This window comes from Macaca nemestrina, chromosome 14 (genome assembly GCF_043159975.1).
Source record: "Macaca nemestrina isolate mMacNem1 chromosome 14, mMacNem.hap1, whole genome shotgun sequence".
Lineage (NCBI taxonomy): Eukaryota > Metazoa > Chordata > Mammalia > Primates > Cercopithecidae > Macaca > Macaca nemestrina.
In genome coordinates, this window is record NC_092138.1 from 111,349,801 (window position 1) to 111,364,585 (window position 14,785).

At 53.7% G+C, this 14,785-nt stretch overlaps 1 protein-coding gene and 1 long non-coding RNA gene across 8 annotated transcripts in view; one reads left to right on the top strand and one right to left on the bottom strand.

Moving 5' to 3' along the window:
• The window catches only part of LOC105464100 (hemicentin 2), a 174,208-nt gene that overhangs the window by 46,616 nt on the left and 112,807 nt on the right, over positions 1–14,785 (top strand). For 4 of the 5 annotated variants that reach the window (XM_071078434.1, XM_071078436.1, XM_071078439.1 and 1 more), the window contains exons 16-21: positions 7,700–7,900; positions 8,560–8,655; positions 8,973–9,100; positions 10,304–10,448; positions 14,401–14,513; positions 14,617–14,776. In XM_071078434.1, coding sequence (XP_070934535.1) covers positions 7,700–7,900; positions 8,560–8,655; positions 8,973–9,100; positions 10,304–10,448; positions 14,401–14,513; positions 14,617–14,776 — 843 coding nt within the window. The remainder of the gene's footprint in view (positions 1–7,699; positions 7,901–8,559; positions 8,656–8,972; positions 9,101–10,303; positions 10,449–14,400; positions 14,514–14,616; positions 14,777–14,785) is intronic. The other variant, XM_071078437.1, reaches the window with a different exon arrangement.
• LOC139358229 (uncharacterized) lies at positions 3,657–5,199 on the bottom strand. Of its 3 annotated transcripts, XR_011612891.1 has the most exons (4): positions 4,965–5,199; positions 4,644–4,756; positions 4,077–4,350; positions 3,661–3,788 (listed from the first exon to the last, which is right to left on the bottom strand). It is a non-coding gene; the product is annotated as an uncharacterized lncRNA (long non-coding RNA). The 3 variants fall into 3 exon arrangements; XR_011612890.1 differs by lacking the exon at positions 4,965–5,199 and having other exon boundaries at positions 3,657–3,788; positions 4,304–4,350; positions 4,644–4,790; XR_011612889.1 differs by lacking the exon at positions 4,965–5,199 and having other exon boundaries at positions 4,644–4,790.

Here is a 14,785-nt window from a genome sequence, read left to right on the forward strand (position 1 = left end):
AGAGAGAGAGAGAATCTCAGAGGGAAGCCACCGTCTTGGAAGTAACAAGCCATTGCTTCTGCCCTATTCTATTGGTCCCACAGAGCAACCCTGGTGCAGTGTGTGTGGGAGGGGCTACCCACGGGTGTGAAGACCAGGAGGCAGGGATCACTGGGACCAGCTTGGAGGCCCACCGCAGACGGTTTGGTTCAACTCGGGATGAGACCTGAATTTGAGTCTCGTCTCTGTCCCCACCTATGTGCCTTGGTCATGTCATGGAGCCTCAGTTTCCCTCAGTTTCCCATCTGTAAAGTGAGGCTGACTGCACTACTCCCTTCTGTGGGTTGCTGTGAGGATTCAGTGAGGATCTGTTAGCACAGGGTTGGGCCCATAGTGATTGCTTAGTAAATCGGGGGAGAGGGGTGATCATCCACTTGTTTTCAGATGTGGAGTCCAAATTCCTTGGTGACCAGTGCATGGTCTCAGCTGTGACTTCCGGGATGTCTCCATTCCAGGTCGGAGTTCCTGGCACTGGGACTTGCTCAGAAGCTGTGGGTACAGCTCCTTGGCACACAGAGCTGGGACAGATCAGGCTCTAAGTGTTTGCTGAAGCCATGACGAGAGAGGCGGGTGCTGGAGTTCTAGGGAAGCGCAGAGAATCGAGAATGTGCTGGTCTGGGTTGAATGGGCCAGGCTGGGCCAGGGCTGGGTGGGGCAGCTGAGGAGCTCCCAAGACGGGCCAGGCTGTGGCTGGAGTAAGCATGGGTAGGAGGGTCTGACCTGGGGGGGTTGTTCTGTCTCAGGGTTGAGATCCTCTCAGGCTTGGGGTGCTCTTAGCCTTCGTTCGCTTGTTCTGTCTTTCATTCCTCCAGCACAGGGTCACCAGGTGCTTGTGTGCCAGGCCCTGTGCTGGGGACACAGGGCGGGTGAGACACAGCACCAGCCTTTGTGTTGCTCATGAGCTCAGGCAGAGAGAACAGAGGACAGGCAATGAGCACGCACAGGGCTCCGAGTGGCTGGAAGTTGCATCCTCAGGGGCTGTGGGTGCCCAGAGAAGGCTAATCCCAGGAAGACTTCTTGGAGGAGGCGATGTCTAAACTGAAACCAGAAGTACCCAGAAAGATGACAAGCTGGGAACAGTGTTCCAGGCAAAGGGAACAGCATGTGCAGCCCTCCCCACGGCAAGAGAAGTGAGGCAGAGAGAGGGTGGGGAGGGGCGGCAGGACGGCTGCCACCTGATACCAGTCACTCCCCACCTGGGAGCTGCAGAGGAGTTTGGGCTGTGCCCTGAGGGGGTTGGTGAGAGGTTTCCAGGAGGAGGGCAGTGTACTCAGACTTTTCCACTGTGGCTGGGTTCTCAGGTAGGCTAGGCTGGGCCATGGGCTCAGGAGCCTGATAAGGACAGCCACAGAAACACGAGCTGGCACTTTTGGGGTGTTTGCCAGGTGTTGGCACTAGCCCAGAGCACATTTTGTTGCTGGCTCGTGTAACCCTCACAACAACCCTTGGAGACAGAGCTATCATCATCCCCTTTACAGATGGGGAAAACAAGGCACAGAGAGGTTGCATGCCTTCACCAAGATCACACAGCTGGTGAGTGGCAGAGGTGGGATCTGAACCAAGGGTCTTGCGCTTTCAGCCCCTGGCCTTGAGTCTGATGCTCACCAGCAGAGTGGGCCTGGGTGCTGCTTCCCCTCTCCAAGGCTTGGGCTCCTCATTGCCAAAATGAGATGTGTGAGCAAGAGAGAAGGAAGGCCTGTGGCACGTGAGCTGTGATCCAGCTGCTGACACTGGTATTAGAGGTTCTGGGTGAGCAGATAGGGTGCTCCAGGGAGGGCGCACCTAGTGTTGTGATGGGCTTTGTCATCTTTTGCTCAGCATCTGACTTATTTGAAGCAGAGCCATATTTCTTTTTCTTTTTCTTTCTTTCTTTTTTTTTCTTTTTTTTTTTTTTTTTTTTTTTTTGAGACGGAGTCTCGCTCTGTCGCCTGGGCTGGAGTGCGGTGCAGTGGTGCAATCTCGGCTCACTGCAACCTCTACCTCCTAAGTTCAAGCGATTCTCCCACCTTAGCCTCCTGAGTAACTGGGATTAGAGGCATGCACCACCATGCCCAGATAATTTTTGTATTTTTAGTAGAGACGGGGTTTCACCATGTTGTTCGGACTGGTCTCAAACTCCTGACCTCAGGTGATCTACCCACCTCGGCCTCCCAAAGTGCTGGGATTATAGAGATGAGCCACTGTGCCTGGCCCAGAGTCGTATTTCTTTGGGATCCAGGCTGAGCGCCTGCCTAGACCTGTTCCTTCGCCTGTCTGCTGTTGACCTTGGAGCCATGTCCCTGTGGCAGAGTTTCTGGGCTAACTAGGTCAGGGAAAGGATGGACAATGGCCCAGCACCTGTGGGTCTGGGGTGAGCTGGTCTGGCAGCAGTGGTGGGAAATGAAATTTCCTGCCTATCTGGGTGGCAGCTGTGGTCCACCCTTCCTGGCCAAGCTGGCAGAGGTCAGGAACGGGTGTGTACTGTGCCCGCTTCCTGCTGTTGAGCTGAGAGCTGGCTTCCTGGTAGTGTCTGGGGCATAGGAAGGGAGGCACTCTACTCCTCTGTGCCAGGAGGACCAGCCTGCGAGGCACTGGTGGATTATCTTCCGAGCCTGGCATCTGCCAATCAGGAGTCCTAGGCTCCATGCCCAGGTCCGCTGGTATTTGCCTGCATTATTTACCTCTTGGAGCCTCACTTTCCTCGTCTGTGAAACGGGGAGGGTGGTAGCAGAGCTGTGCTCACAGGGCCATTGAGAGGCTTCCTGAGAATGTGCTTCGCTCAGGGCTTGTATGGAATAAATAATCAATGCATGTGAGCACCCTCCCCCCAAAACCTGTGTCCAGGCTGGGTGAGCTGACCAGCACTTGGTGAGGCGGGATGACTCGTCACATGGCTGGTTGCCTGACTGTGTGTGGCACCCCCTCCTGAGTTCAGTGCCCTGAGCTGTGGTCTGTGCTTTACTTGATTCCTCTCTAAATGAATGTGTGTGTCCTCTTTTTTTTTTTTGAGATGGCGTCTCAAAAAAATGCACCAGACCGTAGTGCAGTGGTGCGATCTTGGCTCACTGTAACCTCCGCCTCCCGGGTGCAAGTGATCCTCTTGCCTCAGCCTCCCGAGTAGCTGGGATTACAGGCACGCACCACCAGGCCTGGCTAATTTTTGTGTTTTTTTGTAGAGATGGGGTTTCTCCATGTTGGCCAGGCTGGTCTCGAACTCCTGACCTCAGATGATCCGCCCACCTCGGGCTCCCAAAGTGCTGGGATTACAGGCGTGAGCCAGTGCGCCCGGACTAAATGGATATGCCTCCTCTTTCTGTCCTCTCATTTCAGTTCCTGCTTCTTAGTCCCATCCTGGAAGCTCCTGGTTGCTGGGGGCTGAGCTGGGGAACAAGGAGATGTGCTGTTTTAGACACTAAAGACTCTCTGGCCAGCCTTGGGGGAGGGGAGTTGGGGAGAAATGGGCCGGGCTCTGTGATGAGGGGGCCATGGCGAGGTGACTTCTCCATCAGGCACAGCAGGTACTGGCAGAAGGCCCTGCACTTGTAGGGGTCCAGGATGCTTTTCTAATTTTGATTTCTTTTAAAATCAGAGGAAAAAAATGACCAATAGTGAACAGATAAGACAAATCCAGCCTGCATCATTCATGTCTTTGTGCCAGTGCAGTTATGAAATATAATTTTCCGTGTTTCTTTACGGAGGAGGAGGAGTAAAGGTATCTCGTGGCCGTGACCAGCAGAGCTGCCACCCTAGGTCCAGTCACAGGATTCCCTCTGTGGGAAAAGCGTTCCCCGAGTCCTCAGGAAAGGGGGCTGTGGAGGCCCCTCCCCAGGGTCCACTTTGCCCATCTGCACAGTCTTCAGGCCTGAGACTCCTCCCTCCTCCTGGCAAACTGAGTCACAGGGGACTCTCTGGGGCTGCCTGCACTCCCCCAGGCCTGCCCCTGTGCTCTGAGCCACAGCCCTGGGTGGGGGGCAGAGGCTAGGGGTGCGGGCTCTCAAGGCAGTGATAAGGAGTACTACAGCTCTAAGGTACTGGGACCAAAGTGAAAATAGAGTTACCGCCTTCCAGATGGGTAAACTGAGGCCCAGAGTGAAGCTAGGGCTCATTCCCGCATGCCCAGTGAGGCAGAGGCAGAGTGGGGGCCTTCAGGCCAGTGTCCCTTTCGCTGGGGGAGCAGCAGGGGCAGGGGAGTCACCACCTCTGTCATCTGACTTCACCAGGGCCTTTCCCCTGGAAAATCCCTGGGAGGGGACTGTGGCCTGACCAGCTTGGTCTGTGCTCTCACCCTCAGCAGCTCTGAGAGCGCCTCCTGCAGTTGCTCAGCAGCTTCACCTGCAAGTAGGAAGTTAGTTACCCCTTCCCTTTGAACCTGCCCTAGACGAGATCCTTCCTTCCTCCCTCTCTCCCTCCCTTCCTCCCTCCTTCCCTCCCTCCCTCCCTCCTTCTCTCCCTCCCTCCCTTCCTTCCTTCTGCCCTAGATAAGCTCCTTCCTTCCTTCCTTCCTTCCTTCCTTCCTTCCTTCCTTCCTTCCTTCCTTCCTTCCTTCCTTCCTTCCTTCCTTCCTTCCTTCCATCTATCCATCACCTGTCTCTGGGTGCTTATAGCTCCTACCCCAGAAAACTGACCATGGCCAAGGCAGAAAGGGTCATTCCTGGCGAGCCACGGTGGCCATGGAGCCAGCTCGCTGTTCTCCCTGGGTCACGCAGAGGGTCACCTGGGAGTCTGTGTGAGGAGGGGACTGGGAGCCAGAAAGCAGAGATGAGGCCCTGGGCAGAGCACTGGACTGGGAGTCCAGCCTCTCCCCTGACCTCAGCAGGACTCAGGGCCTCAGCCTCCCCCATGTACAATGAAGGGCAGACCAGAGGACCTTCAACTCTGGCATATGAGGGTCCTGGGCTCCTGCCTTATTTGGGAGGCTCCAGCTTAGCAGGGGGAGGGATGGCTACCCAGACCCATGGAGTCACAGTTGTCTGCGTGGGTCCAGGACACAGCAGTGAGCCCGGGATTTGGCTGCTTTGGAATCCACTCTTGCAAGAAGATGGAGGGGGTGAGCGCAGCTCTGGCTGGGGCAGCCACCAGGTGCTGGAGGGGATGCAGGGGTGGGGCGGTTGAGAGTCTGAGCTTTAGCATTGGACAGACCAGGGCTCTGATATTAGCCCTGCCACTGGCTTCAAGCTGTGACCTTGGGCAGGTTCCTTCATCTCTCCAACCTTTAGTTTCCTCATCTGTGAGGTGGGGATTGTGATGGTATCCATTATGAGTTCATCGAGCCATGACTGAAATCGTGGTTACAGTAAGTGCTGGTCTTCATGCCTGTTACTTAGGGATGCCAGATTGTACCCTTTACACTTGAGCCTCGAGGCTGCAGTGAGCTATGATTGTACCACTGTGTTCCAGTCTAGATGATGGAGCGAGACCCCACCATCTCTCTCTCTCTCTTTGTCTTTTTTTTGGAGACAGAGTCTTGCTCCGTCACTCAGGCTGGAGTGCAGTGGCGCTATCTCGGCTCCCTCCAACCTCCGCCTGCTGGGTTCAAGCGATTCTCCTGCTTCAACCTCCTGGGTAGCTGGGATTACAGGTGCCCAACACCGTGCCTGGCTAATTAATGTATTTTTTTTTTAGTAGAGACGGGGTTTCCTCCTGTTGAACCCGGGAGGCAGAGGTCGCAGGGAGCCGAGATTGCGCTACTGCACTCCAGCCCGGGCGACAGAACGAGACTCTGTCTCAAAACAAACAAAAACAAACAAACTAGAGTCAGGAGACAAAGCAGGGCTGTTCGGGGCTGAGGAGGGCAGGGAATTGAAAGTGGTCTGGGAGGAGAGGGATCAGAGGGATGCTTGGAGCAGGAGCTGGGGCTGGGTTCTGCGGTTGGGCTGGGTGCAGCTGGGGAAGGTAGGCTGTTGCGGTGGTCTGCTCGGGGTAGGTGAGGTGTGGCAAAGCTGTGCCCCTGGCGGCCAGGGCTCTGCCGGAACAGTGGCCTTGTCTAGGGCGGGTCCAAGCAAAGGCTTTCTGGGATTCTGGGATTCTGAGCTTCGGCGGCTGCCAGACCCCGATGAGAAAGGGTGGTGTCTGAGGTTGGGTCCAAGACTGTCTTCCTCCTCACAGTAATTTTCCAAGTTGTGTTTATATCTCCTTGGAACTTCTCTAATCCCTGAGGCCAGGAGGGAAATGTGCTGTCATGATTTGGATGGATGAAGGGTATTTCTGGAGACAGATGGAAAGAACAAGGAGGTAGAGGCTTTTCCGGGGTGCCAGACTCAAAGGGTTAAAAAAAAAAAAAAAAAAAGGCCAGGGACCTCCCTGCTGCAGGGGCCTGGGACAAGGACCTGAGGACAGTGCCCAGAGGCTGCCGAGGGAAGGACCTGGACCCACTTGGCTTGGACCTGCTCCTGGCCTGCTGAAGGAGAGACAGATCTTGAGTTTCTGTTTTGGGAAATAACTTCTTTTTTTTTTTCTTCTCCTGATTATAAAAGTCAAATGATGCTTAGGAAAAAAAAAAAAAAAAAAAAGATGTGGAAGAAACACTGCAAGCTATTAATAGTGGTTACCTTAGGGAAGGGCATGGGATTTGGGATGTGTGGAGCAAGAATAAGGAGAATTTCTGCCCTTTGTGTATTATTAGCATGTCTTATACCTCCTGGTTTCCAGGACAGTTCTTGTTTAGCCAGTTGTCCTGGGGTCACTGTTAGTGCAGCCCCTTTTCACTCTCGAGTGGCCAGTTCAGACCCTCATGTATAAGGTCACGTTATTTAAAACAAGCAAGTTTTAATTCTGCATGCTCTTTACAAAATAGTTCAGCCAACAGGGCAAGCTCTAGAGAAGAGGGCGAAGAAGACCTATAATCCCCCACGACGCTGGCTGTTTGGGGTGGCGGCCACAGAAGGGGCTGTGGAAATGGCAGCTGAGTCCTGCCAGGGCCCCCAGGCCATGCTCCCCTCCACAGAAGTGGGCCTGGCTTAGGCCAGGCGGTTAAGCATCAAAGGGGAGCTCAGGACACCTCCCAGAGGAAGCCCCTCTGGCCCAGGAAGAGGCGAGGGGTAGAGGAGGGTAGGCAGGGGTAGAAGTGAAGGCTCACCCTCAGCTCCTGGGTCAGCAGGTCACAGTCAGACTCAGAAACACACCTTGCAGCCCCTTGGAGGGGCTTCCCGGGAGGTGTCACAGTCAGGACTGGGCCTGTTGCTCTCCTTAGCCTCTGGGGTAAAGCCAGACCCCTGAGACCCCACGCACCATCCCACGAGTCACTCCCTCTGCCTCATCCCAAGAGCTCTCCAGGGCTGGAGAACTTCGTCACACTTCGGCTGGGTGGCTCTGGCCAAGTCATTCCGCTACTCTGACCCTGGTCATAATCAAGACCATGAAACCCACTACCCACCTGGCTGATTGACAGCCCACTTTAAGGGGCTGTTGTGTGGATAATCTGTACTAAGTGCTTAGCACAGTTCTTGCCATATGCTGTCACACACGTGTATACTGCTATGGTTACCATAATTACTACTGCACCTACCCCACCACCCACTGTTTACTACACTGAGCTCAGGTTGACCCTGGAGCCCTGGACAGGAGCCGGCCCCAGGTTCACAGGGGCAATAGTACAGGGGGAGGAGAGGGAGGCAGTTCCTTAGGGACCTGCCACTGAGCAGGTCCAGCCTCCGGGCGTGGTTGACTGGTCACCTCCCTGCAGATGCGCCCCAGCTGACGGAGCTGCCCCGGGATGTCACTGTGGAACTGGGAAGGAGTGCCCTCTTGGCATGCCGGGCCACAGGCCGCCCGCCCCCGATGGTCACCTGGCGCCGTGGAGACGGCCAGCCTCTGGGACTCAGGCTGGGGGCCGGGCGAGGCAGCAAGTCTCGGCAGCCAGATTCGGGAGTGCTGTTCTTTGAAAGTAAGAGATTGGGGCTGGTGGGGGGTGGGCAGGGAGACAGGAGGGCCTCTGACACCCCAAACCCCCAGGCCGGTGGCCGAGAACAGGGCCCTGACCCCCAGCACTGACCATAGAGCAGAGGCTGATACGCCGTCACACTTCGGCTGGGTGGCTCTGGCCAAGTCATTCCGCTATGCTGACCCTGGTTATAATCACGACCATGAAACCCACTACCCACCTGGCTGATTGACAGCCCACTTTAAGGGGCTGTTGTGTGGATAATCTGTACTAAGTGCTTAGCACAGTTCTTGCCACATACTGTCACACACGTGTACACTGCTATGGTTACCATAATTACTACTGCACCTACCCCACCACCCACTGTGTACTACACGCCAGGCCCGAGAGCAGGCACTGTGTCAACCCCTCCCAATCACACCACAAGATACAGGCCAATTACCCCCATTCCACAGATGAGCAAACTGAGGCTTTCTCACCCTTCCAAGGTCTAGCCGTGTCCCTCACCCCTTCCCTCTCTGCCATCCCAGCCTTCCCTCCTGAACCTCTGTAAGGCCAGGCCATGCCCAGGGGCTGTCTCTGCACCTGGGGAACTGGAGCCCTTGGGGGTTGCAGCTGTGGTGTGCCTTGGCAGTCACACCTGCCTCTCTCGTGCCCCTCAGATGTGGCCCCAGAAGACCAGGCCTTGTATGTCTGTGAAGCTCGAAACGTCTTTGGGAAGGTCCAAGCCGAGGCCCAGCTCATCGTCACTGGTCACGGTTCGCTGGTGGATCTGAGGGCCCTGGGAGGTGGGGGGCAGGTGCTCCCTGGGGGCACAGCAAGGCTGTGGGCGCCTCCAGGGAGCCTCTCCTGGCCCATCCGTTGGAACAAATGAATCCACAGCCAAATTCTCCAAGAGCAGCACCTGTGCCCCTGCATGGTGGGCAATGTCCTGGGGGTCCTGTGACCCTTTAGGATCCCCAATTCTGATGCATCTCCCAGTTTCCTGGGGAGGGAGAGGGGAGCAGGAGCCTCTGTCTACCAGACAACCACCCAGGGCACCTATTGTGGCTGACACCGGCTCCTCTCCCCACAGCCCCGCCACAGATCGCCAGCAGCGCCCCCACCGTCCGGGTCCTGGAGGGGCAACCTGTGTCCCTGCCCTGCATCGTCCTGGCTGGGCGGCCCCTCCCGGAAAGGCACTGGCTCAAGGATGGCCGGCCTGTGAGTGCTGGGCTCCTCTGGGTGCGGTGGGCCGTGGCACCTGGGGAAGGAGGGGGCTGTCACAGCCACGCCTCGGTCTCTGCTTGGCTGTTTCCCCTCCTGGGAGTGTCCTCTTCCTTCTGCCCTCTTTTTGGCCCCATTTCAGAACCTTCTCTGATAATGCACTGATGGTGTTTGCTGTCCTCTAAAGTCCTGCCGGCTGTCAGATGGGTCATGGCTGCTGGACCTCTGGGAACTCTGCAGGGGAATCGTGTGCCTCGGGAGTGCTGTGGGCCAGGGAGCAGGGATTTAGTGGAGGCCCAGTCTCAGTGCAGTGGTCTCCCCGCTTCTTATGATTCCAGAGCAGGGATGTGACCTGTGCAGTTTACTTTCTGCTCCAAATACCAGTGCGTGCTGAACGCACAGTGGTTGCCTTATCAATCAGTTCACGTCCATTTGATTTTCTTGGTGTTCTTCTGTTTGCCCTCTTCTTTTTTTCTTTCTTTTTTTTTTTTTTTTGAGACGGAGTCTCGCTCTGTTGCCCAGGCTGAAGTGCAGTGGCCGGATCTCAGCTCACTGCAAGCTCCGCCTCCCGGGTTTACATCATTCTCCTGCCTCAGCCTCCCGAGTAGCTGGGACTACAGGCGCCCGCCACCTCGCCCGGCTAGTTTTTTGTATTTTTTAGTAGAGACAGGGTTTCACCGTGTTAGCCAGGATGGTCTCGATCTCCTGACCTCGTGGTCTGCCCGTCTCAGCCTCCCAAAGTGCTGGGATTACAGTCTTGAGCCCCTGCACCCTGCCTGCCCTCTTCTATTGACTCTTTCATTACCTCTTCCCTTTCCTCAATTCTTCTGCCTGGTCTCAGACACACTGGGTCCCTGTGCCCTGCAGGCTACAAAGAGGTGCCCTCCCAACTCTGCATTCCCAGGAGAGACTCTCGTGGGCCCAGCTTGGGTCAGGCCCACCCTGGTCCAGTTGGCCGAGGGAGAGGTGGGGTCAGGGTATGCAGGGGTCAGGCCCACCCAGCCCTGCAGGGTCTCTGGAGGGCTTGACTGGGCACTCGGCAGGGACTCACAGAGCTCCTCAGCCTTCTCTGAGTCCCCGGACTCTCAGTCCTGGCTGCTCCCTGCTGGCTTGATGGGCAGCGTAGTTTCCCGAGGGTTCTCTCTCAGCTGCCTCTGAGTGAGACCCGAGGCTAAGCTGGTGCTTCCTCACCCCTACCAGCTCCCATCTGGTAACCGGCATTCCATCCGAGCGGATGGCAGCCTCCACCTTGACCGAGCGTTGCAGGAGCACGCGGGGAGGTACCGGTGTGTGGCCACCAACACGGCCGGCTCTCGGCATCGGGACGTGGAGCTGGTGGTCCAGGGTGAGTCCTGGGGCCCCCGAGGTGGTGGTCATGGGGCAGGGAACATGATGGGGTGGGGGAATGTGCAGAGGTAACTTGATCTTGAATGCATTTGCTTTAAAAAATCGCGCAAATGATACATATTCTCTGTGGGAAAATAAGGGATTTGACAAGTTAAAAAAATACTCTCATAATACCAGTAGCTAAGAATAACAAGATTTTGCATTTGGGCATGTATCTTTTCATACTCTATACACACACACTCTCTATATATATCACACACATCTATATGTAGTATATATATACACTATATATACATAGAATATATATTATTTATACATGATTCATGCAGATTCTTTGTATGTTCTTATAAATTACATAAAAATTATCTATCATCTATTTATCTACCTATCTATCATTTATCCATCTAATCTATCCACCTGTTTACAAACCTAGTTAAAAACCAAATAGGATCACACGCTGTCATTGTCTTGGCCCCTGAGTATTTCCGTGACAGGATGTTATGGCTGTTCTGTTTTCTGTCAATTAAGATTCAGAGGCATCAGTTTAATAAGGGGATGACCAAGCCCCCTGATTATCTAATTATCTGATTATCTCTACCCCCCCAACACCACCACGTCCCCCACAACCCGGGAATGAACAACCTCATACCTACACATTGTACATGACCTTGTACCTACGTGACCAATTCTTTCCTTAGGATAAACCCATTAATGTGGATTAAGTTTTGTATCACAGAGATGATACGTTTTTGGAATTTTTAGTGTTTTGCCCAGCTGCTCTCCTGCCCACAGCACTGGGTTCTTCTGTTCACCCAACCGGGAACCACTGTGCTTTTTAATGTAAGATGAGACATTTCAAACTAAATGTGGTTATGTTTTGTGATTTACCAAGTATGTTAATTTCGTCTTCTTTCTTGTTGGTTGCATAAAGCCCCCAAGGGACTAGTGGGAAGAACGCTCGTTCCCCATTTTATAGGGGAGTGCAAAGTCAGAAGGGCTGGGTTGAGCACTCAGGTGTAGTTCTAGGTGTCATCCCTTCATAATTCCAGATCCAAATCGCCATCCAAGGTTGAGTGTGTACCACATGCCAGGCATCTGTTAGTTTCTATATATGATTCCACTCAGTTTCACCCCCTAACTTCCCACTGTGCCCTCACAGCGGCTTCTGCAGGGCTGACGCGGACAGGCTCAGTCTCTCTTGGCTTAGTTCATCTCCATTCAGCAAATATTTCTGGGCCTCTGCTGTCTTTGGCCACCTGGGAGTCCAGAAGGCCGTTTTCCTCCCTAAAGGAGCTCCAAGTGCTAGCGTCAGAGCCCCTGGCTTCCGGATTCCTCTCCTGGCTTCTCCATGCCTAGTTGCCCCTCCCTCGCTCCCCTTAGAGACCCCCGTTTTCAAGCCTGCCAATCTGAGTGGTACCCAGGGTGGGCGTGATACCTGTTTTTAAGCTCACTGTGTTCCGCAAACACTGCTCATCTATCCGTTCCAGAAGGGACGACCAGGGAATTGGGGTTAAATTAGCTTTTGTGCTGATCAGGGCATATGGGTACCAAAAGATTAAGTGGCTTATCCAGAACCTCAGAGCAATGAATCAGCGCAGCTGATTCCCAAGCACATGCTACCTTCTGTGTGGGGAAGGCAAAAAAAACTGACGATGGCAGGCAGTGGTGGCTCAGGTATTGTGCCAGTTTTACTCTCCCGTTGAAAGCTTTTTTTTATTATTATTTTTATTTATTTATTTATTTCTGAGATGGAGTCACTCTGTTGCCCAGGCTGGAGTGCAGTGGCACGATCTCGGCTCACTGTCACCTCCGCCTCCCGGGTTCAAGCGATTCTCCTGCCTCAGCCTCCCGAGTAGCTGGGATTGCAGGCATGCGCCACCACGCCCAGCTCTTTTTTGTATTTTTAGCAGAGATGAGTTTCACCATGTTGGCCAGGATGGTCTCAAACTCCTGACCTCAGGTGATCTGCCCACCTCGGCCTCCCAAAGTGCTGGGATTATAGGTGTGAGCCACCGTGCCTGGCCTGAAAGCTTTGAAAATTGTCAAATATACATAACATATATCATTTTGACGATGTTTAGGTGTGCGGTGGTGTTAGTACATTCACACTGTTGCAGGACTATCACCGCTATCCATCTCCAGGACTTTCTCACCATCCTGAACGGAACCTCTGTCCTCATTAAACATTAGCTCCCCATTCCCGGCTCCCCCTCAGCCCCCTAGGAGTTACCCTTCTACCTCCTATCTCTATGAACTTGCATATCTAGGGACTTCATATAAGTGGAATCTTACAGTATGTGTCCTCCCGTGTCTGTGATTTCAGTTAGCATGTTTTTAAGGTTCATCTATGGTGTAGCATGTGTCAGAATTTTATTCCTTTTAAAAAAATAGCCTGGGCCAGGCGGGGCGGCTCAAGCCTGTAATCCCAGCACTTTGGGAGGCCGAGACGGGCGGATCACGAGGTCAGGAGATCGAGTAGAGACCATCCTGGCTAACACGGTGAAACCCCGTCTCTACTAAAATACAAAAAAATTAGCCGGGCGAGGTGGCGGGCGCCTGTACTCCCAGCTACTCGGGAGGCTGAGGCAGGAGAATGGCATGAACCCGGGGGGCGGGGCTTGCAGTGAGCTGAGATCCGGCCACTGCACTCCAGCCTGGGCGACAGAGCCAGACTCCGTCTCAAAAAAAAAAAAAAAAAAAAAAATAGCCTGGACTTTTAAGAGGAGTTTAAGTTTATAGAAAAATTGAGCAGAAGGTACAGAGATTTCTCACATACCTCTGGCTCCTGCCATGTGTAGCCGTCTTCACTGTCAGCATCCCCCAGAGTGGCCCGTTGTTACCACTGAAGCCATGTCATAATCGCTCCAAATCCCAGAGTTTACACTGGGGTTCCCTCTTGGTGGTGTTTATTTATTTTATTATTTATTTATTTATTTTTGAGATGGGTTCCCTCTTGGTGTTTTTTTATTTTTTATTTTTTATTTATTTATTTTGAGATGGAGTCTCACTATATGGCCCAGGCTGGAGTGCAGTGGTGCAATCCCAGCTCACTGCAACCTCCACCTCGCAGGTTCAACTAATCCTCCTGCCTCAGCCTCCCAAGTAGCTGGGACTACAGGTGCCCACCACCACACCCAACTAATTTTTGTATTTTTAGTAGAGATGGGGTTTCACCCTCTTGCCAGGGTAGTCTCGAACTCCTGACCTCAGGTGATCCACCCACCTTGGCCTCCCAAAGTGCTGGGATTACAGGCGTGAGCCACCGCACCTGGCCCTTGGTGTCGTTTATTTTGTGGGTTTGGACAAATACATAGTGACACGGACCCATCACTGCAGTATCATCCGGAGTAGCTTCACTGCCCTGAAAATCCTCTGGGCTCTGCCTCTTCCTCCCTCCCTCCCCCAACCCTGGCAACCACTGATCTAGTTTTGTCTTTTTTTTTTTTCCTTTTTCTTCTTTTTTTTTTTTTTTGGAGACAAGAGTCTCACTCTGTCTCCCAGGCTGAAGTACAGTTGTGCAATCTCGGCTCACTGCAACCTCCGCCTTCCGGTTCAAGCAGTTCTCCTGCCTCAGCCTCCCGAGTAGCTGGGATTACGAGCATGCACCACCACAGCCAGCTAATTTTTGCATTTTTAGTAGAGGCGGAGTTTCACCATGTTGGCCAGGCTGGTCTCGAACTGACCTCAAGTGATCTTCCCGCCTCAGCCTCCCAAAGTGCTGGGATTACAGGCGTGAGCTACCGCGTCCGACTGCTTTGCCTTTTACAGAATGTCATATAGTTGGAATTAATTTCATTCCTTTTTAAGGATGAATACTCTTCCGTTGTGTGCACACACCACATGTTGTGTGTCCATGCATCGCTGATGGACATTTGGCAGTTTCTACCTTTTGGCCCCTGTGAATGATGCTGCAATGAACCTTGGCTTTGACATTGGTTTATTTATAACAGTGCCACCTAGAATCCATCCTACTGCCACCCACCACATCACCAATGAAGGGGTTCCGGCCTCTCTCCCCTGTGTTGCTTCAGGAGTTCCCACCCCCACCATCACCTGGACCAAGGTGAGCAGTGCCTGTTACCAAGAGGGTAACCGGAGAGGTAGGCCCAGTGTGTCACGGGACAGAGGTGTGGGCTTTGCTGATGTCACCTGTGTCTCTGCCCTAGGAAACCAATGCCCTGACCTCCAGAGGTCCCCACTACAATGTGAGTAAGGAGGGCACCCTGCTCATCGCCCAGCCATCCGCCCAGGATACAGGGGCCTATGTCTGCACGGCCACCAACACCGTGGGCTTCTCCAGCCAGGAGATGCGGCTTTCTGTCAACAGTGAGTGAT